General features: G+C 50.2%; 4 protein-coding genes and 1 non-coding gene across 5 annotated transcripts; 2 read left to right on the top strand and 3 right to left on the bottom strand.

Moving 5' to 3' along the window:
• The first annotated feature begins 2,949 nt into the window (after nt 1-2,949).
• BC939DRAFT_t177 lies at nt 2,950-3,023 on the top strand. Its single transcript has one exon. It is a non-coding gene; the product is annotated as a tRNA-Asn (tRNA).
• A 1,827-nt stretch (nt 3,024-4,850) lies between these two features.
• Nucleotides 4,851-6,536, top strand: BC939DRAFT_467879 (uncharacterized protein). Its single transcript, XM_051557853.1, has 3 exons — nt 4,851-5,221; nt 5,646-5,774; nt 5,892-6,536. Exons 1-3 carry the CDS (start codon nt 5,092-5,094, stop codon nt 6,476-6,478), a joined length of 846 nt encoding a protein of 281 aa, XP_051406857.1. The 5' UTR covers nt 4,851-5,091; the 3' UTR covers nt 6,479-6,536.
• Nucleotides 6,537-6,565: 29 nt separating this feature from the next.
• On the bottom strand, nt 6,566-10,165 carry BC939DRAFT_533296 (uncharacterized protein). Its single transcript, XM_051561694.1, has 4 exons — nt 9,325-10,165; nt 8,810-9,210; nt 8,085-8,716; nt 6,566-6,962 (listed from the first exon to the last, which is right to left on the bottom strand). The coding sequence occupies exons 1-4, from the start codon at nt 10,159-10,161 to the stop codon at nt 6,595-6,597; spliced, it is 2,238 nt and encodes a 745-aa protein (XP_051406856.1). The 5' UTR covers nt 10,162-10,165; the 3' UTR covers nt 6,566-6,594.
• Nucleotides 10,166-11,300: 1,135 nt separating this feature from the next.
• BC939DRAFT_507996 (uncharacterized protein) lies at nt 11,301-14,492 on the bottom strand (the record flags this gene model as incomplete). Its single annotated transcript, XM_051560952.1, has 5 exons — nt 11,301-11,486; nt 11,588-11,644; nt 11,731-12,000; nt 12,101-12,375; nt 12,467-14,492. The coding sequence occupies 5 exons, from the start codon at nt 14,490-14,492 to the stop codon at nt 11,301-11,303; spliced, it is 2,814 nt and encodes a 937-aa protein (XP_051406855.1).
• A 1,676-nt stretch (nt 14,493-16,168) lies between these two features.
• BC939DRAFT_31283 (uncharacterized protein) lies at nt 16,169-18,933 on the bottom strand. Its single transcript, XM_051551469.1, has 3 exons — nt 18,820-18,933; nt 16,878-18,692; nt 16,169-16,763 (listed from the first exon to the last, which is right to left on the bottom strand). Exons 2-3 carry the CDS (start codon nt 18,649-18,651, stop codon nt 16,513-16,515), a joined length of 2,025 nt encoding a protein of 674 aa, XP_051406854.1. The 5' UTR covers nt 18,652-18,692; nt 18,820-18,933; the 3' UTR covers nt 16,169-16,512.
• Nucleotides 18,934-21,138: the final 2,205 nt, after the last annotated feature.

Here is a 21,138-nt window from a genome sequence, read left to right as displayed (position 1 = left end):
AAAATGACGCTGCCCGGTAGCAAGTCGAGAAGGTCGTCGATCCTAGGTAAGGGATAGGCATCTTTCTTCGTCACCTTATTCAAGCAACGATAGTCTACACAAATCCTGATACCACCGTCCTTTTTCTTGATAGGGAGCACGGGAGCACACCATGGGCTCTTGCTAGGGACGACAATACCTGATTCCTGCATCTTCGCGACCTCCTCGAGAGCAGCATCCATATGAGCCTTCGGGATTCGATATGGTTTCACATGCACCGGCGGATGATCGCCCGTGTCGATGACATGTTTGACCTGAGACTGGAACCGACCTTCAAGCTCAACAATATCATCGGCAAAGACCTCTTGGTAATTGTTGAGTAGGTCTATCAGCTCCATCTCTTCCTCCCTACTCAGTGGATACTTCTCGTTCTCATCAACCGGTTCTCTTGGTTCGACGGCAATAGCATTGATTTCCTCAATTCCTGCAAGGTCGTCGTCGCTATCAACGTCGTCATCCTCATCACTATCAAGGTCAGTGTCGTCAGATTGTCCTTGCTGCGAAGCAACGCGACCGGTTTTTAACGGCACCTCATACTCGTATCCATTCGCCTCGAACGTCATTAGGTTATCCTTGAGGTCCAGCTGGATTCCATGGAGCTTCAGCCACGTCATCCCGAGCAGCATAACCTTATCAGAACGATCGAGTATGACGGCAGGAACAGGCATTACAACGTCGTCAATGCAAACTGGAAGCGACGAAATCATGCCGAGAGGTGCATGCTTTTTGCCATCCGCGGTCATTATCATCTGGTCGTACGGGTGGTCAGCCTTTGCGCCCACGAACTCAGCAAGTCCTCGGGTGATCACTGAGAGCGACGCTCCGGTGTCTGCGATGGCGTAAACTTCATGACCATGTATGGTAACCTTGACTTGGGCCGACGAAGCGGGGGCAGTGATCGGCTGGAGCTGGCTGACAGTGTGGGAGACCGGCTTAAGACTGTTCAGCATCTCCTTTCGGACCTCCTTGAACAGTAGGGCCTGGCCCACCGTCATGTGTACGGGCGTGGTAATGATATCCGAGAGGATGCTATAGGGCTGCACACCAGGCAAGGTAGCCAGCGTGATGGGGGCCGTCCTCGGGTTAGCCTTCTTCCTCACGAGGCGCTTTCTAGTTGGTTTCTCGTAATCCAGGTCCATGCTTGTCGGCTCGGCAATCTTGACCTTGACGGGGGTTTTCTTGACCTTGGAAGGGCCTGCACCGACAGGCGTCTCGGGAACGGGAGTCGGAATTGGAATCGGAGCTCGGGCTTGGGGTTGCATTCCACCGGCGTTCGACGGTGCGACAGCACCATGGTTCGCAGGAGGATGCGGCTGTCTGACGGGCTGCATAGGAACCTCCGCATTCGCACTACGATACGGATGGGCGTCGGTTCGGGCAGCATTTCTGCTTTGGGATCGGGTGACCGCGTTGACATCGTCTTGATTCGCCACTTCAATCCAGTTAACCTGTCCAGCAGGAGGAGCATCTCTATTGCCGCTGGGAAGTGACTCCGTACAGTTGCGAGAGATGTGTCCCGGCTTACCGCATCGATAACAGTTAACAGGACCGCGACCACCGCCCGAAAGAGACTGACCTTGTCTCGCAATAGGAAGTTGTCCAAACGCACTGAAGACGGCATTGATTTGGTTCAGCGACAAGGTGCTCATCTTCGAAATGAGCTCATCAACTCCGAGGTCTTGACCAGTCGGCCTGCGCTCAGGCTGCGCAGGGGCAGCAGGCCAAGTACTGGCTGTGGCGGGCGCCGCCGACACAGGGAGGGACTCGGCAGGCACACGCCGTCTATCGATGGCGGCTTGCTCTATGTGGTCCTCCTGCCGAGCCACCTTCACCATGTCGGCGTAGGTCGACGCGGACTTACGCGAGAGTTCTTTGAAGATGTGTTCTTTCACAGAATTAGAGAACAACCTTCGCTTCACCGCATCATCAGTCACGTCAGCACGTCTGAAGAAGGTCTGCATCTTGGCAACTACGACGTCGATACTTTCCTTGTCGGATTGGCGGTAATTCTGGGCCGCATTGAAGGCACGGTTCTTGTACTCCTCGGTCTGGTAGTGCTCGCGGAAAGCCTCGGTGAATTCCTTCCAGGTTGGGAATTTCTTGTCGGAAAACAAGGCGCGAGCGACTTTATGCATACGCATAGGCGCGATGGCAAGAGCACGGGTATCGGACCAGTTGTTGGCGGTGATGGCGCACTCGAACTCGTCCAGCCAGTCCAGTGGGTCATCATCAATGTTGAAAACAGGAGGCGGAATGACCGTCCCATGGTAAGTTGGGGTTATTGGGTTTGGATCGTTGCTCATGGCACGCAGCTTGTTCGGATTGATAATGGAATTTATCCCTGCAATGAGCACCAAAAAGAGATGTTACGGGTAATCGGAGTCGGGGCAAGATAGGGTAGGCTTGTAGGGAAAGGCAAAGGGTGGATGGGGTAGGCAAGATAAGTGCAAGGTGGGTAAGGTAGATGGGCGGGGTGTAAGGTAGCTAGATAGGTAGATAGAGGTCAGGGTAGGAGGGAAAACGGGGCAAGTGAAATAAACTTCAATCAAGTCGCAAAAGGTAGTATGTCTTTCTCTGGGTGTTCGGAACCGCTTTATTCTTCATGGTAGGCATCGCGTTTTTATACTAGAAGCGGGGCCTGGGTCGGTGCCGCGCTGACTAATACTCAGGGGTAAATGTAGATGGAGAGCGCGAACGGGGTATAGATGAGATGGAGAGCGTTCAGGAGCCGGCCAGGTTTGGGCGCAGCCTGGACAAAAATAGTGCAGTGGTAAAAAGGAGCAGTCGTGCAGGTGAAGAGGGCGTGCAAATAAAGGGCATGTGCAAATAAGGATGTGTGCAATTAGAGATATGTGGCTGTGTGCGGCATATGTAGGCCCGTAGGCCGCTGCATTATCAAACAAGTTGAAAGCTTCTGTGGCGCAATTGGTTAGCGCGTCTGACTGTTAATCAGGAGGTTGGTGGTTCAAGCCCACCCAGGAGCGGTTCTCTCTCTTTTGTACTTTTACTGGGGATTCCTCCGAGAACAACGGGAGAGTTTTTTTATTTTTCGATCTCCTTGTAATTAGGAACAATCTATTTGACAACCCGGGTTGACACTGCTATTTGGCAACCCCTATACTAACTCCATGTAAGGCCAACATTTTTTAAATGTCGATTATGCCAGTAGTCCTTATGGTACCTGGCCCCAGCTCTTTAAGCTAGATCGTCATCTGTCTCTTAAAGGACTCCACAATGTAACTGATTTCCCATTTCGTCATCGCTGGGTCCGTCATCGATAAAAGCCTGTTTTCCGTCATGAAGAAGGCTTTTCCCAAGCTCGCAAAAGGTTGCATGGGGTGCCAGGTGGAGGAAGGAATGGTTCTCAACCTCTCGCCGCGTTGTTTCGACTTGAAATTCGCAAAAGATACGAGTCTTGTTTTACATGTGCAGGGGTTGCCAAATAAGAGTAACAACCCGGGTTGTCAAAATAGATTATTCCTTTCAGGTAAGAAGAGCTATCTTTTTGCTTTGGTCACTCGTATGTTATTAAAAGGGCTTGTAAGTACTACAATCCCTTTCTTTCTCATTGGAAATACGCATAGACATACAGAGGCACGATGCGAGTTACAATATTTCGAACAAGCACGGATACTTACCATTACTGTTGCCTGCATGTAAACCATCGTCCCCATAACAAACCCAGTTTCTTTCTTTTCCATATAGTTTTATTATTCAATTCCTTGCTTTTTTGCTTCAGATATTCCACTGTTTATGTTTTATTTCTTATCGCATCTTGTCCAATTCATCAACATCCGAGGTTCACGTCGTCATATGAATGGCTTCTTTCAGGATACTATACGGACAGTTTGACAGCTGGAAAATTCACTGGCCGGACCCTTCATCGCATTCGAGTAACAAACGGAGCTGCGTCCGAAGCAAGGTGGTGTGTGGTAAACAGAAAGACATCGGGGCACCTGTCTTTACAAGGAAGTGCCAACAGTCGAGGTTAAAGTATTTGAAGCTGGAGGCAAGGACTAGATGGACGGCGAAGGGAATCATAAGGCGTAAAAATATGACAAGGGCCGTCGTCGATGAAAGAAAGAGCGGGTTATTCACCTAGAAAATAAAACTACGTATTTATTTTAAGGACAATTTAACGAACGGCACATGCATCGCGTAGAACGAAAGGAAAGGTCTCCACTCGGCGACATGAGTCCTGAAGGTGGTCATTGGCGAGAACAGCGCCGCAATGAAATAACCCTTTCTTGTATGATACTACATTGCATGTATTCGTGCGAGTACCAAAAGGGCGAAAAACGCGAAAAAAGGCGCATGGACCTGAACGTGTGCGTCTTGAAATAAAGATTACTCATGGTTTCTGGTAATGCATCTTTCATTCCTTGAATAGCACACCTTTTCTTCAACTGGGCGGTGAGGACTGACCACCAATACCCCAGTAGCCTATTGCTGCAATAAATAATTCTCTTCCTGGGAAGCGAGGGACCACGAATAGTCTGAGTGCCGCCGCCATCTGGGCAGTGTCAATGACGCAGAAATGGCCTATGGAAGCACACTAAGGCTACATATATGAAATAGAAGAAAGACTAGGTACTGAAAGTCGCACTGTAAACTGTTATCGTCGGGGTAGAGGGAGTAAGCAAGTGATATGCACGACAGCCCTGCAATGCCTAAAAACCTTGGCGTACGCAGATGGGAAAAAAAGAACGACGAGTTCGCCAAGAGAAAAACATACAGGCACAAAGGGCGACTTTTCCCGTAGACGGAAGAGTATTCTGTTGAGCTGTTGCTGTTTAGTTATTTCCCAGCAACAAACACCTTTTCGCGTGCTCCTTGGGAGACTAAAACAATAATAGCACTTGGGGCTGTGTTGAAGGCAACACCTCGTATAAAGAGGACAGGGACGTCCTCAGGAGCTTCTCAATCCACTTTTCGTTTTCCTCTCCTCCGATAAAAACAGAACGTTAAAAAAAGCACTCCTTTCTTTCTACTCGTACTTTACCCAATTTCACAGACACTATACTCTTCATAGAAAGACGAGTCATATTCACAATGAGATCTTCATTACAAATGCGCGCGCTGGCCCTGCTGGCCTTTATCCTCTGCTTCTTCACGTCAATGGTCTGTGCCGACCCTGACTACACGAACATTACCATCCCCGATGTCGGTGGACCCGCAGGTGGTAAGTTGTTTTTGCGTCTATCTCTCTTGCGGCGCGCTTATCTTTTTTTTTTTGAGAGAGACAAAGAGAGAGGGAGAGGGGGGGGGGGGAGGGGACCCGATTCTATAACATCGCCACATCCCTGCGAAGTGTCCCGTTCGTTCTGTGCACTATAGAAGGTTTCAGTAGTAGAAAAAAAAGGCTGTACTGCAGCCACAGAAAAAAGGATAGAGACAGGGCTGAAGTGCAAACAGCGCGTCCAGTAAGATGGGATATAGATATTTTTTTTTGGGAGACAGCCCTCCCTCCCTTGTAGTGTGCATTATATCGTGATGAATGGTTGCCACAATGCAATTGTGCATGTTTATGCATATTTATATGCATAGACCACATCTGACTCAAGCGGCGGCACTAACTAAACACCGATTTTCCCTGTTAAATGTAGCCACCAGAGGTATTACAGTCAGCTCGTCGATTGTCGCGATCGTGTTGATGGCCGCAGGCTTCTTGTTCGCGTTCTTTGGCCACAAGTTCTTCAAGATTACTCTCTTCCTCGCCGGCTTCTATGCCTTTGGTAAGTTTCTTTGCATGTTTACGCGCTCTTCACAATCATTAAAAAAAAAAAAAAAGAAGTTCTGCATTTCTCTTAATAAATCCATCGCATCTTCTACTTCGACCTCTCCTTTGATAGCCACGCTTGCATGGATTGCCCTCCGCAACCTTGAACCCTCGTTCGGCTACGGCCCTCACGCTGAATGGGTCTACATCGGTGTCTCAGGTGCATGCGGCATCATCGGCGGCGCGCTCTTTGCCTTTTTCTGGCGCATCGGTTTCGCCGCCATCGGGGGCGTCGCCGGCTTCTACTTCTCGATCTTTGTCCTCTCCTGGGCCAGTTCCGGTCTTATCTCCAATGGCACTGGCCGCACCATATTTATTGTCGCCTGCGTTATTATCGGTATCGTGCTCGCCTTCTTCCTTGAGCGCCATGTTGTTATCATTGGTACCGCCATTGTGGGTTCGGGTTCGTTCTTTGTGGGCCTTGATAACTTTGTCCATACAGGCTTCAAGGAGGCCTTTACGGCCTTCTTGGCGGGGAACCATGCCGCGTTATTTGGTGGTTACCAGGTTTCAGGACAGGTCTATGGTATGCTCGCGGGGACGCTTGGTATGATGGTTATCGGTACGATCTTCCAGTACTATATGCATCGCGATTCGTTCATCCCCAAGAGTCATCGGCCACAGCCTTATCAGGCACAGCCCCATTACCAGCAGGTTTAAAAAATCGCACCATACTTGTTACAAATCATCAAGAAAATAAAAATGAGCACTCTGTAATATCCATCTGCGTCTGTGTGTATTTCTGATGGCTCCATGAGATCCTAGCAGTATCCTCTCTAGTCCGTCTTCTTGAACTTCCAATATTGTAACGATGTCACGGTCAACCGTTCCCCATCGTCGTCTTGAACCTCGATTTCTTCGGCCTCGCACTCCTCAAAACTCCAGGACCCAATCCTCAATAAATACAGCTCTTCCAGTGTCCAGGCACATACCCAGGGCTTTTCGAACAGCTTATGCATTTGGAAGTCATTCGGATCATCCTGGTACTTCATCCGCAAACAGATCCGCTTCAGCCCCTCTGCGTCCTCAAGTAGAATCTTCAACCCGTCGACCATATGTTCACACGAGATTTCATTATTCTCGAGATGGAGATCTAGTACCTCTAAGGGGTCTGCTTGCTCAAGCAGTGCTTTTACGGGCCCTTCTCCAAACAAAGTTAGCTATGCCTGAAATGTCGAGAGCCCCCCACGGCCACCAGTAATCACTCGATGAGTGGGAGTCCCTACGAGGTTCCGAAGTAAGGCTGCGAGAGCGCTATCTGATGAGCCGAACTTGTTATCATCGTCGTCCTGTCAGTCGATCGAAAGCTGAATGAGCTGTGGGCAATAATGGCAGAGAGGTACGTTGGCCCCATCTCTTCAGCGACCTATGATCTCAAGTTGCTGCAGATTCGGACAGCACTTAGTCAGGCTGAGTAGGGCTTTGGTTCGTGCTCCTGTAAACAGGAAGTGCGTGGCGCCCTGTGCGGAACCTGGGGCTGATGGCGTCTAGCGTGAAGGGAGGAGGGGACACAGCGACGAGGACGCCGCATTCAGCGCGGGCTCCGGCGACGACCCGTCCGATGCATCCAGGCGGCACAGGATAAATGGTCTATCTTGTCTCTTCACTCGCAGATCAGAGGGAAACCATCGTTGAGGCAAAGGAAGGCTAGGAAGGGCAAAGGGAAGGGCGACTTCAAAGGATTTACGAAATGATGCTGATGTACGATCCGCCGCACTATGTCCTCCTGCATTCCCGAGATGAGGACGACTGCAGGGCATCAGTGCTTAAGGGAAGAAGGAGCTGTAAGAAGAGAGAGAGAGGCCAGCCCCTGTTGCCAGCCAATGAGCGTTCTGGCAAACTGAAAGTCGGTCCAGCGATCATGCGCCATCGGTCAACTCTTAAACTACGAAAGTGTTTAGCTCAGTGGATAAAGGTTTGTGCCTAGAGCAGAAGACTTGGCTACCGATACACCCGAAAGGTAGAGAAGACGTACTCATTGAACAGTTTATTCCCGCCTCCTCGACTACTGAAAGTGCAAAGCGCCAGACTCCCTTCTGCGGCTATGCCCGTGAGTGTAGATGCACTAACAATTGAGTCCATTCTGACGAAGACATCTTTATTGAATATCTAACCAGTTCCAAGGACGTAGTGAGGTGCAACTTTCAATAAGAGCGCACGCACATATAGCTATAGCCAAACGTTTCATTAATATACAATTCGATGCCGGGCCGCAATTCTCCCAGCGTCTTCCGGAAATTGTTATGATGAAAGTACCACGGCCCACTCTCCAGCTCGACATACAGTCGCTCCAAGTACAGCCAGCATGGCCAATCCTTCAACAACCGGTCCTGAATGAGATCGGAAATGTCCTTGTGGAGCCCAAGGTGCCGCATGCCGACGCCGTCGATCATGTAGTCCTTGGTCATTGTGTCGCTCGTATCCGTGTCGCTGCTGCTGCTGCTGTCGCTTGCGGTTTCGCTGTCAGGGCTCCTGGGTCTGTTGCCATGAGAACGGAGGAGAGGTATATCCGCCGAGGCTGATGTAGAGAAGGACCGTGTTGGGCAGACAGCCTGAAGCCCAGGCCCAATGAAGGGCATGTTGAAGCTGCTGATCTGAATCCTGGCCTTCACCTTCTGCACCGTCGACATCGTCTTGCACATCCAGTCCAAGTTCCCCCGTTCAAAACCGTCAGTACTAGTCTCGATGATCAACCGGCGTAGACGATGGAGCCTCGACAGCAGACAGAGACCGCTCTCTAAAGACAGCGTAAGCCTCCGTCGCCAGATGAACAACTCTTGCAGGTCCGTGCATACTCTGCTCAAACAGCCATACATGACCCGAGTGCTTCTCGTATTGTCAAGACTCTCCGGCTTGAACCCAAGGTGGAGCGTGCACAGTTTTCGGCTGGCCCAGATCCTGCAATGCGTTTCCGTCGTTAGATTGTGAGTTCATTCCTGCTGTGTTTCCCCGTCGCTCTGTTCAGGGGCCAAGGTACCCTCTAGGTTGAACAGTGTGGTCGGAAACTCGATCCCGGGGGCCTTGAGGTGCAGCAGGTGTGGAGAGCCGCAGAGGAATTGGCGGAGCAAAGATATGGATTGCTGCCTGACGTCGGCCGAAGGTAGGGCCTCGAACTCGAGCGTCCTTAACGTTTCGTAGGGCCTATGAGCGCGAATAGGCCCAGGATCGGTCCAGTATAGAATCTCGAGTGTCGCTAACGTGTTGATGTGGTCGAATCCCCTCAGGGCTTTGAACACCGTGGGGGTGGAATCTTTTGATCTGAAGGTCCACGCGGTGACCGACGGGAAGGAATTCATCGTCGCGGAGAGCTCATTGTCGGAGACTGCATCCCATGCATGGCCAGCCTGGGCTGAAAGCCGAGCCCTCTTGAGCCTGGGACAGAGAGACGATATCTACTGCATAATGGGTCGGTCAGGATCGGAAGGAGGAACCACGGGATCGATGATGCATAGCTCGTCCAAGTCAGGGCAACTGTGCAGTAGCCAGAGAAGGGTCTTTCCCGGTACATCCGTGCGCGTCAGCTTGAGGGACCGTAGAGGCAAGTAACAAGGCAGAACTGGCCATTCATCCGCTTCCTCCAGGACTTCAGATCGGCCGCGCGCTTGGATGTGCAGTGCCCAGAGATTAGGGCAGAGTTCCACAATCTTGGTGGGGATACAGTCCGATCGTGCAGACATCACGATGCTAAGACTCGTCAGCGACGGGCCCAGACACGCCAGCAGTGGCACCAGTTGTGTATGGAAGGACAGGTACTCCCAGATGGATAGCTCCTTGATGCGGAGTCGCTCTTCTGCTGACAGCATCCTGATTTCGTGTAGTAGTTCAAGCCAGACTTCTGGTGGATTCTGTTCATCACTGGGCCAGTAGGAGTGTGCAATTGTGAAAGAGCGCGCCAGAGGCAGTCTTAGGAAGACTTTGTGTGGGTTTAGACGTTTGCGAATATAGTAAGAACTTAATCTTGCTGCGGCCCAACCGAGAGGTCTCTGGAGGAGGGTGCAGGCGATGCGGAACCATTGGCGAGAGACGTGGAGGCAGCTGGAACGGAGGGTATCGGGGCTGAGGTGAAGGAGGATCTGCTCGAGGAGTTCAGGGACTTGAAGCGGGGAACTGACGCTGTTGGAGCGACGAGAGAGTCGAGAGTGCTTTGAGAGCGAGACCATAGTGGCAGCTGCTGGAACTCGAATGAGGGAAGAAGTCGAGGATGAAGGGATGGCGAATGAGGGGATGAGAGGAAATGAGGAGCAGTGTGGCCCTTCTTGTCGCGAGCATTGCGCTATGACCCTTCTTGTCGCGAGCATTGGGCTGTGCGACCAAAAAAGAAAAAAAAAAAAAAGGAGAGCCATTGGGGGCGACTAGATCGATGGTTGTGATGGCAATCTTCAACAAGCGCTCTTTCTACAACAAGCACTTTTCCACCTAGACACCACCCGTTATATTTCCAAACCGCGTCTTCTCAACACATTGTCCAAGATCACACCAGGGGGAACAACCCCCGCCATGTTCAAGAAGAGGTATCCCCTGCTGTAAAGTCGAGTTTCAGTGTCTTGAGAGTGGGATACAAGAAAGGCGCCGGCGCCGGGAGTCGGCGGAGGCTGTTTCTTTGTTACAGTTCCTGGGCATTGCTGCTGTTGAATACTGAGCTTCGGCGGTGCCTGTCCTGCATCCGTTGCCGCTGTAGTCAGGAAGGTCCGAAATCCCTGGACATCGGAGGACGTCAAGCTCTCCAGCTTCGTGTACCTCGTCAAGAACTCCAACAACGTCTTCACATCTCAGATTCTCCACTGACGTAGCATCAGCTCCCAAATTGTCCCCGGCATCGCCTTCAGATTGACTACCTGGCGCCCATCCTGATAGGTATATGCCACTGTTGACACATCCGTGCCTACATCAAGAAGCAATGGCTGCAGTTTATATGGGGTAGTACCCCACCAGAAGCGCGTTGAGATCTTCGGCCGAGCCTGCTCGACCAGCCTGAGCGTAAACAGATTCGTCGCCCACGTATTCAACAGCTTCAGATCCTTGGAATAGAGCGGTCCTTTATGGACACGGCCGCTAACAATCCGGATGTGATGACTATATTTCGAAAGAACCTCCTCAGGGACGCTGGACATTATATGCCCGTCATAGACCTTCCATACGATCGGCAGTAATGCTGGACGCCAGGTCTTGGAAACGAGAGTGAGTTTGAGTAGTTCCTTGGGAAGAGATAGACCGTCGGTTGTCGTTCCGTCTTGATAAACTCGCCAATCAGTACAATGATCTCGATGATTTCGAGCGGATCCCTTGGTTGCTCTGGTTCGGCCATGGAATAGGAATATCAGAAGTTGCTGGACGAAGAAATCGACAGAAAGCCTTCAGGCTTATGGCAGACACCGACCTTTATTCATTTATTACATCAAGTATCGCACCGAGTATTGAACTGATTATTCTGCAGAATAGTTCACAGCCCTGTGGGGCTTTTCAGACACGCTCGAAGGATGGTTTAGGTGGTCGGTCGTCTTGCAAAGTGCCGGCTCACATATCCCGGCCAACCCTCCACCGGAACCTTGGAGGTCCCTGTGCAGTCCTCGTATAGCTTCTGCACGCTCGTAGAGGTGTATTCGGGCGTCTTCTTGCCCATCATTTCGCTGTTCATCTTGACGGAGAGTGCCATTGAGAAAAAGTAAAGCTGAAGGCGTACAAGTACAAAGACAAGAGGCATTATCATCATTAGCCATCTGAAGCTGTGCGTGGTCCAAGAGTGCTTTTCTGTAACGGCTGCCCTCTCACCTCTTTCAACTTCTCAACATCCGCAAGATGCTTCGCAAGAATGTCATCGCCATCAGTCTAAATGGAATAGAAAATAACGAATGCATTAGAATTTTTTTTATGAATTCAATAAAAAAAAAAGTTATTCGCTTATGATCACGTACCTCAAGGACAGAGTCATCCTCGCCAGTTCCTGGCTGGTCTGGCCCCGGTTGTGGATAGTCCTCCTCTGCATCGACATACACCGACATAACTGTATTTCTCCATGATTGATGGCTCGTTTGATTCTGGGGAACCGTTTTCCTGGGCGCCTCAAAGAGCGCTGCCTTCTTCAGACCGGTGAGCAACCGATCAACCTGTGCCTGCGTGTCCTGCAAAATGCTATACAGCTCTGCCATTTTCTTCTTGTGCGACTCGGCTTGGTCTTGAATAATCTAAAAAGCATTAAAAGTTAGGGACCAGTCAGATATCCATTTCCATCAAGACTAGGGACGTCAACTGATAGCATAGCTCGAACTAGAATAGTCATTTTACCTGTTCAAGATCCTTGATCGTGGTCTTTGCATTCTCCATTTGGACGTGCAGTTCGCGGTTTGAGGGCTGCATCGGTCCCATATCTCCACTCATCATCCTGTACCTGCTCGGTCGATCGCGCTGCTGGTTACCACCTGCGCCTTGGCCCCACAGGTCTCTTCCGTCCGCGCCCCACTCGTTGGGCCGCAAACCGGTTGGCGAAATAGTATTGATGTTATCCATTGAAGAATAGTCGTCCACTCCATAATCTCGCAGTAGGTTCCTGAGTCGTATATCTAGAAGGAGTACAAGGACACAGGGCGACGATAAGCACTGTAGGGTCCAGAACTCACTTGCATGTGCTCATAAAGCATAAAGGACGCTTACCTCCATGGTCGTAAAACAGATTAGCCGATTTGATAATCTTCTTGGGTCCTGCCTTCAGTCCGAACGACCAAAGCGGTCCCGGGGCTCTGTAGCTCACGACCAACGACGGACCCGTCGATCGAAATCCTTCTAGCATCTTGCCGTTCCTGTGAAAGAACTCGACCGTTATCGGGTGCCTTCCCACATGCAACGAAATTCGCCCCTCAGCCTCGGTTGTGTAGTGCATTCCATCGTTTTCAACCACTAGTGTGTTGGCGACATAAAGGACTGAGCCATCGTTCGAAGACAGCCAGAAAGAATAAACCCCATCCTGAGTGATATCGATATGAGTCGTAAACCGAACCGCAAAGTTCCCTGATTCCTTATACTTTCGACGCACTTGGTGACTATATCGCGGTCTGAACAGTTCCTGCTCCGTTGTATCATCGATCATAAAGTTGCCGACGATTCCTGCGTTATCCGGTCGCATCTCATCGAAATTCGGTAGCCAGTCCCACTCGCCCTCGTAATACTCGAAAACAACACCTGGTCGATAATCATGGTGAAGGTGTGAGAGATGCAGAGCCGCCGAAGTCGAGGGAGCAGAGGGTCCTGCTTTGAGACTGTCGTTCAACATGGGAAGATAGGGTTGTATTGTCGCGTGGTGCTGCAAAAGAGGAGCCGCATGTCTCGACGCGGTTCCCTCGAGGCCCACGGTGTTCATACCAGGACGTACTCCAGGCAAAAAGAATTTCGGCTCTGCGTGTTCGATCTCGATTTCCGATAATTGAATGGCCTGTGGGCCTCTTACACTGGTGTCCGATGTAACTAATGTTTCCACGTCCAGTATCTCGGTTCCTGCCGCCTGCGACGAAGACGATGCCTCTGAGGACCTTGTTAATGAAGAGAGTGACACATGACTCGAGCCATGATGTCCAGGAGCAGAAAACCGTCTCGACCGAGATTTTGTTATAGTGCTCCTGGTGCTCGAAGAAGGCGTTCCCGTCGTAGAGGATGACTCTTTCTCTGGTGTCCGCATGCTCTCTCTTAACTTTACATCGTGCGCCAATTCCTCAGGAGATATGGAGTTGTTGTCGAGACGGACATTAGCGTGTTCAGCGTCGATGCTGATGGCATCATTGTGGTCTTGAGTCTCACTGCAGTCCGGATGCCGCTGTTCGATGATCATTGCAGCATCTCGAAGCAGGTTCGTGTACTGCGGGGCGGTGTCTGATATGCAAAGCGACGATATTCTGCCAGATGGACTTGAAGGGTCCAGCATCAGTTCACTATGCTCGCTCAGCGCAATACTCTTCCTGTATTCTGGCGATGCAAACAACATTTCCTGTACCGCCTCCTCTTGTTCGTGTGGAGCCATGGAGTGCACGATGGATGATGGCGATGAACTGGGCGGTGAGGTCAAACTGCTGACTGCGGTTCTGGATGGTTCAGCAGAGTGTAGTCGTTTGACAGTGACAGCTCCAGTGCTATATTGGCTGGGCGTCTTTGTGTATCTTCCTGACGCAGCGGTCACCGATGTCTGAGGCTGGGCATCTTCTTGTTCCTGAAGCCTTCGGTCGCTCTCTGCTGTTTCGTCTTGTTCGGTTTGTTCTTGGTCGAAAAATGGAATAGTACGGTTCTCTGTGGGTGTCAGGATGGCTACCTCCAGAGAGTCAAGATCAAGTTGGTCATCCGCCTCGTGTTCATCCCTTAGATGCGGTCCTGTGATAGTGCTGAAAGATAGAGTGGACACGAATGTCTGCGTGGTAGTAGTTGAGCTGGTGGATGTAGTTGATGATATGGAGGACGTTGAGGGCGTGGAGCGCAGTATGGGCAGTGAAGGATTGGATGTTGATATCGTGGGTCGGTCCTCCGCCACAAGATCCAGGTTTGAAGGTCGCTGGATGCCAGCTGGTGTTGGCTTGGAGTATGTGTTTTTGGGGTCCTGGTCATCAATCCTGAGATCTTGGTCTACTTTGGTCTCGATATCGTGGACACTGTGAGGAACGTGTTGCCACGGACCCGGTTGAAAGTCTTTTAGAGCCATGGTTAATTGGTGATGAGGTAGGGCTACCGTTGGACTATATGGTGGAATAAGCATTTAGCGGGTATATACTTGCCTGCATGGGCGCCGTTGGATCCTAAAATCATTTCGTTCGGGAGCTTCTGGTGACGGAATGTTTCAATTAAGGTTATCGGTTGGGAAAGGTTGAGTAGACGCACAGACAGAAAGACTAATAGACGGTGGAGTAGAAAAACAGACGATGGAATTGAATGGATGGATGATTGAAAGGATGAGTGAGCGAATGAAGAGGGATTAAAGAAGTGGGATTCCAATGGTTGATGCAGAAGAGTGTGTCAAGAGAGTGGACACGAGGAGAGAGGAGCAGCCTATTGGCTTCCTCTCACTTCTTCAGGGGTGTTGGGTTTTACTGCCCACGCGGACGATGAATGTTACTTGTATGACATCTGCACACGTACAGACGTTCGCCTATGTATCCCTTTTAAGCCTGGATGCATCCTTTCTACTTCCTCCCTCTGTATTTCCGGCGGTCATCCTAGACGGATACAGTCGATGCATGGGTCCATACCGAGGTCCATGGGCTAAATGTAGGTCAATCAATGGCTAATCGCTTAACGGTCGTTCTCTGCTGGACTGCACTGCAGGTTGTCTGTTTCTGTATGAAGAAACCACGAGACCGATATGATGCCCCTTTTATTTTTCTATACACCATCGCCCCATGGCAAAAACAATAAACCTTTCGTTTCAGGCTCTCATGGCCAAGTACGCATGTCGTAGTGCACTCCTAATCTTCAGTCCAGTGTCCCACATTTTAGGTATTTTGGGTGCACATATTTCTGCGTCCACAAAAATCATGATAGTTCCCAATGTCCATGTTCACTTCTGCTTCCATAAGGGATTTGTATCAAAACAGGATATGAACCAGGTGGAAGCATCGGTTCACCTTCAGCCGATTGCAGGGCAAGACACAGCAAGAAGTGAAGATTGACCGTCAACTCTGCAGCATCGTCCCTTTTTTTGTTTGTTCCGCATGGTGCCTTCACACTTTCTGGCCTGCCGTGATACAAAAGGATGACCCGGCGAATGTATTGACCTTATAATCCAATGGAGTAAACATAGCATGAGCAGAACTTCCTTCCTTCCACACCTGGTGCAGAAGGTGTGCTGGAAGGCGTACGAGATACATCACCTTCCAGTATTCCAGTCGAGGAGGCAGAGAGTAGTGTTCAGGTTCGTAACAAGTCAATTCACTATTGCATTTTTTTTTTTTTTTTTTTTTTTGGTTGTAATACACCCGAACTCACGCGTCTGTGTTGTCCAGCTATAGATTACAAACATAAGTCATTATCAACCAGATCTTGTATGAAAGGCAACAGCTGCTAGCAGCTTATTCTTGTGAGAGGAATCTTACCGCGCCATGGCCAACTGGATACCAAGCATCTAGTATGCTTTCATTCTCTTTGGTATTCGCACAGCAATATACTCAGGAAAAAGGTTAATTCTATCATTCTAGAAGACGCGTTATTCAGATTCATTCGCGTTGGATAAGGACTGGAGGATAGTGAACTATAATGTAAAGGAGTGAGCAAGGTTGCATATGTTCAGGAGCGGGGTATTTTATATGGACCCACTTGGCTGGACACACGATCTGATCCACTTGACTCCTTTATTGAGCATGTATCCATAGACGCCTTTAGATGGTGCAGGATCTTTAAGTATTTAAGTCTTGATTGTTTATTATTATTATTATTATTATTGTTATTATTATATTGCGTTCTAATGGCTCTAGGTCTACAAGCATATATGATGTTACAGGGCCGTATTTTTGTTTTGAGCTGATGCTGTGTCGTATCCGCGTCCTTAATATCGTACAAATCGTTTCGGTGGGTATTATTAGTCGTTTCGGTCATGTCGTGTAAAGTCGAGTCATTTCATGTCGTAGTCGTGTTCGTATCAGTTGTCATTATCGACTTCATATCGTATCCAAGTGAATTTTTTTCATCAAGATGGCCAATAGTGGTATCATGGTACTGGAAAAGCCCCATTAATGGACGATCACTTGAGCAACCTGAATCCCAGCAGCCTTGTCGGTTCCAAGCGTTCGTTCCTCAATACGCATCAGCTCAGTCACGAACCCAATGTTGGGACACATGCATGGGCGATGCGTCAACACATGTTGATACGCTTTGTTCAAAGGCCAATGCATCTTTGTGATCATGTATGCGATCGTCGCCGTCACCGACCGGGACTTGCCAGCCTTGCAGTGAACATAGATAGGAGCGTCAGGTGAAGCGGCTATAAAGATGGAAAATGAAGAAAGACGGACAGAGTTAGCAAAAGGTGCACAGAGAGCAGTTTCTCATGAGTAATGAACAAAAAAAAAAAAAAAAAATCGAGATAAATACGTACCAATAATGTCTACGGCTCGCAACAGTCCTGCGCCAACATCGGCATCGATATTATCATAGACGCCGATCTTGTGGTATTCCATGCCCTGACGGTTCGAGACCAGCGCATCCTCGCATTCCGTGGCCATGTTCAAGATGCGCTTCACGCCCAAGAGGTCGAGCTCCTTCACCTGAGCCTCGTTCACGATCTCGGGGCCAAGGTACAAAAAGTTGGGCAAGATGCATGAGATCTCTTGCTCGTTATCGTCAGAATTCTCATCCTCCTCGGTAATAACAGATCGGTCACTGATGGAGTGTTGGTCCTGCATGTTGGAGTGGTGAGAGTATTCCTGATTCATCGACTGGAGAGACTCGGTGCAGGAGCGCGTCGAGTGGTCCTTGGGACTATCATGGCCCCATTGATGGCTGCTATATGGGATGTGGAGAGTCCTCGAGCCACTTCCGGACTCGGAGCGGTCTTCATCCTCCTCTCGGATACTTGCAGTAGTGGAGGAAGCATGGATTGAGGTGAGGGTCAACAGCGACGAGATCGAGCGCTTCGTGCTCAGCGTTGTTGAATGAGAGCTAGGAACAGCCAGTGGGAAATGGCCAGAACCATTGACAGAGCTCGAGTCGGCCGACCAGCTAGAACTGTGGTCCGTCGAAGCAGAGTGCGAGATTTCCATCGAGTGATTACTGATCATGGACATGACTGGCGAGGGAGCCGGAGCGGCCATCGATGATGGAACCGCGAGCCATCCTCCCCTAGATGCCTGTTGTTGCTGCTGTTGTGTGGAAGAAGCTGAGTTGTTTACAAAAGGAATCGCCAACGGCTTCAGGTTGACCGTCTGCGAACGAGCACGAGAAATTTCAGCAGGTCGCTGCAGGGACTTTGTGTTCAATGAGAACAAACTTTCTCTGCGGACCCTCTGTTTCGGTGCAGAGGATACTGATGTGTCGATAGCCAAGGCTGGCTTGGTCTTTGTCGGTCCAGAAGTAGACAAGACTTCAGGCACCACCAGAGTCATCTCCACATCCTGATCGACGGCGTGCATATCAGGCGACATAGATGCCGAGGTAGAGACCCCAGAACGAGTCAGGTGCTTTTCGTTGACGTCCCATAGCTGAAACGCGTCAAAACCGCCTTCGAGATACCACAGGCGGATGGGGGCACTATTAAAGCAATCGTTGCCAATACCGCGTTCTAAGACATTCAAAAGGGTCCATGCAGCCGTCGCTGACCGACCGTACTCCTCCTCGCCAGCCTTCATATCCTGATCGAGCACAATGACATCGTGAGGCTCCGTTGAGGATGTAGCAGCGGTACGCCAAGAGTCTTGGATCTCATGGAAGAGATCCACGTCCGAAGGGATGGTGATAAAAGACTCGAGTGCAAACGACGACACTGCGCCGCCACGTCGGTATCGCCTCATGAGTAGCGTTGGGAGATTGATGTTGATAGAGTCCGTGATAGAGAGGGGATAGAAATCCGGATGGGACCTGAGATCCAAGATCAAGGGTCGTCGTGAACCAGCACTGACAGTCCTTTGCTTGGATTGCTCAAGCAGATGAGCCAGCTTTGCAGATGTGATACTGGAGGCTGGGTATGGTGTAGCGTCCGATTTTTCTGGTGAGGTAATCGTAATGCTGTTGTGGCAAATTGGAAAGCAAGGTGAAGAAGGAGAAGGATAGAATTGCGCTGAAACTGTCAGAGAAGAGTCCGATGGTGGTGAATAGGACAGTGGGAGGGATGGTAGGGAGGGAGAGGTGGGAGTAGCCATGATGGTGGTAAGCATTGGTGGCGACAAATGGGGAGTTTTTGAGGGGATGTTGAGTGCTAATGAAGGTACAGGTGAAGATGAAAGATTCGTCACAAAAGGGTCCGTATTGCGGTGAGTGTTGGGGCGAATGCTGTCGGTATCGCCAATGCTGCTACTTTGGACAAGGATCGATAATGAACCTGCATTTGATCCGTGCAATTGTCCTTGTGCTGGCATGTGGATCGCCGCTGTGGCTGGAGCTGTTCCTTCACATCCTGATGTGGATGCGGTTCCATCTGGGATCGTGGCTAATGTGGTGATAGAGGCGGATGGTGCAGAGGTAAAGGAGGCGGGCGCGGGCGATGACAGAGATGGGGATGCTAGGATGGAACGTGATGGTGACGATGATATGGCGGATGATGGTGATGGGATGGGCGAGAGCGATGTTGGCGTGAATATCGCGGTAATTCGAGATGATGATACTGGTGGTGGCGAGGGCGTCCGTGAGGGAGTCATCCTGCCATTGGCAGCGGTCGATGTGGCGACCATGGTGTTCCTGCTATAGTAGTACTTTTGCAGCGAAAACCGCTTTGAGGGCGATTTGCCAGGCGAGGAGTGGTGCATCTGCTGGTGCTGCTGGTAGTACTGCTGTTGGCTATGGATTTGGGATGTGCCGTTGTAGAGGTATGCTGAGGGTGGGGTGAGCATGAATGTGGTCGAGTGGTAGGGCGAGACGACATCGAGGGCCGATGGGGCCGAGGTCTTCTTGGCAATCACGTCCTTGACATGGCTGGAGCGAGGCCATGTCCTGACGGGGGAGGTCGACCCATGGGCGCGCTTCTTGCGGTAATGCTTCTCGTCCCTCGCAGCATACACTGCAGCAGGTTCGGATACAGTTTCAGGTGGAATGTGTTGCCAGTGATGTTTTTTGGCGGGCAGCGAATTGGTTCGGTAAAGTTCATGTCGTTATTTGGCGGGAAACGTGTATGGGAATGAGTTGCATAATTAGGAGATGACACAGGAGAAAAGAGAGAAGGAGGATCGATTAGTGCCACAAATCAAATTGTATTTGTATCACCGTGGTATTCATCTCGACCGGTGGCAGGAAGAAACGAGGTGGCGGCAGTCGTTTCCAGTGGCTATTGTTAGCCCCTCCCTCCCTCCCTCGTCCAGACATACACACATTCCATTCAAACCCTTCTGCCCCTCTTTCCCTCTTTCCCTCTTTCTCTCGGCGCAATATGTCTGATGTGTCATATTAATTAGGAGTTTGTTTATCTGTCTGTCTCATCCTCGAGTGTACATCCCATACGGATCAAAGTCGACTTACGTTGGCCTAGTGCAAGCCGATGGTGGTAGCAGCAGTGAGCATGCGGCTGTGCTCGTGTGGGTAGTGAGAATGGTGTTGATGCTGTGGGGTCTCTGTGTGCTGTGGTCGAGGTGGAGGTGGTTACTGTGTTCTTTTCGCTGTTATTGCTGGCTAATGTGTGAGCACAGGTGCACTCGGACACCGAGCGGGCACTGCAGGGCGAGTCTGGCGAGGATGGTGTGTCATCAACAGGACTCTGTTGTGAAGATGCCCAGCAGCACAGCGCATTGTGTAGCGATGAAGCCATATCTATCATTGTCACACTCTGTGTGTATTGTATTTCAGGTCGTTGTTGAGTTGCTGTAGAGAGTGTGTGAGAGAGTGCGGATCGAGAACGATGATTACGAAAGCGGGGGGAGAGAGGGAGGGGAATGGAGTGCGAAAGTGGGTGAGTGAGAGAGTGAGAGAGCGGGAGTGAGTGAAGGCGAGAGAGGGGAGTGAAAATGTCGCTTCAGAAGCAGTGCAGAACAAGGTCAAGGTAGGAAGTAAGCGAGAAAAAGGAAAAAAAAGAGTCGAAAGCGAAGGAGAGTGAGGATGGGGGTGAGGGAACGACAAAGGAAGAAAAACGCTCCAAACAGGTAACGCAAAAGGACGGATATATTTACTCTTTACTATATTATTTGCTTTGAAAAAGAGCCAAGGAAAAGTAAAATTAGAAAATAAACCCCAACGCCATCAAACCTTATTTTTAAAATAAGTACCCTTTTTTTGCCACCTTACATAAACGGAAAGGCTATTGCAGCGATGGCAGAAATAGAACTACCCGCACTATAGTCTACCATGGAGTCGCTGTGATGCTCTCCCTCCCCCCCTCACATCACACGACTACTAACACGCACATTCACACCCCCGCGTGTAGACATTTCTTTGTTTGGCCGTCCTTGCTACTTCGCCATCCATCCATATCGAGCATCCATTCACGCCGCCCATTGCTCTGTCCATCGATGCGCTCGACACAGCCTGCAGACAATTACAGCACACTTCATCGGCCGTTGTACAAATGACGGAACAAAAAAGCTGTCTGCTATCTTAGGGAAGGGTTTAGACAAAGAGGGACGTCTTGCTTCGCTGCTTTCTTTATGCATGGATCATGACGACAAAGAGACAATAGCCTCAACCATAATAGCCTCGAACGGTAAAAATATTACCTGTGC

The sequence above is a fragment of the Gamsiella multidivaricata genome, assembly GCF_025024155.1.
Source record: "Gamsiella multidivaricata strain RSA 2152 chromosome Unknown BC939scaffold_113, whole genome shotgun sequence".
Classification (NCBI taxonomy): Eukaryota; Fungi; Mortierellomycota; class Mortierellomycetes; order Mortierellales; family Mortierellaceae; genus Gamsiella; species Gamsiella multidivaricata.
The sequence above is the reverse complement of the archived record's forward strand: the minus strand, read 5'-3'. Positions and strand labels throughout refer to the sequence as shown.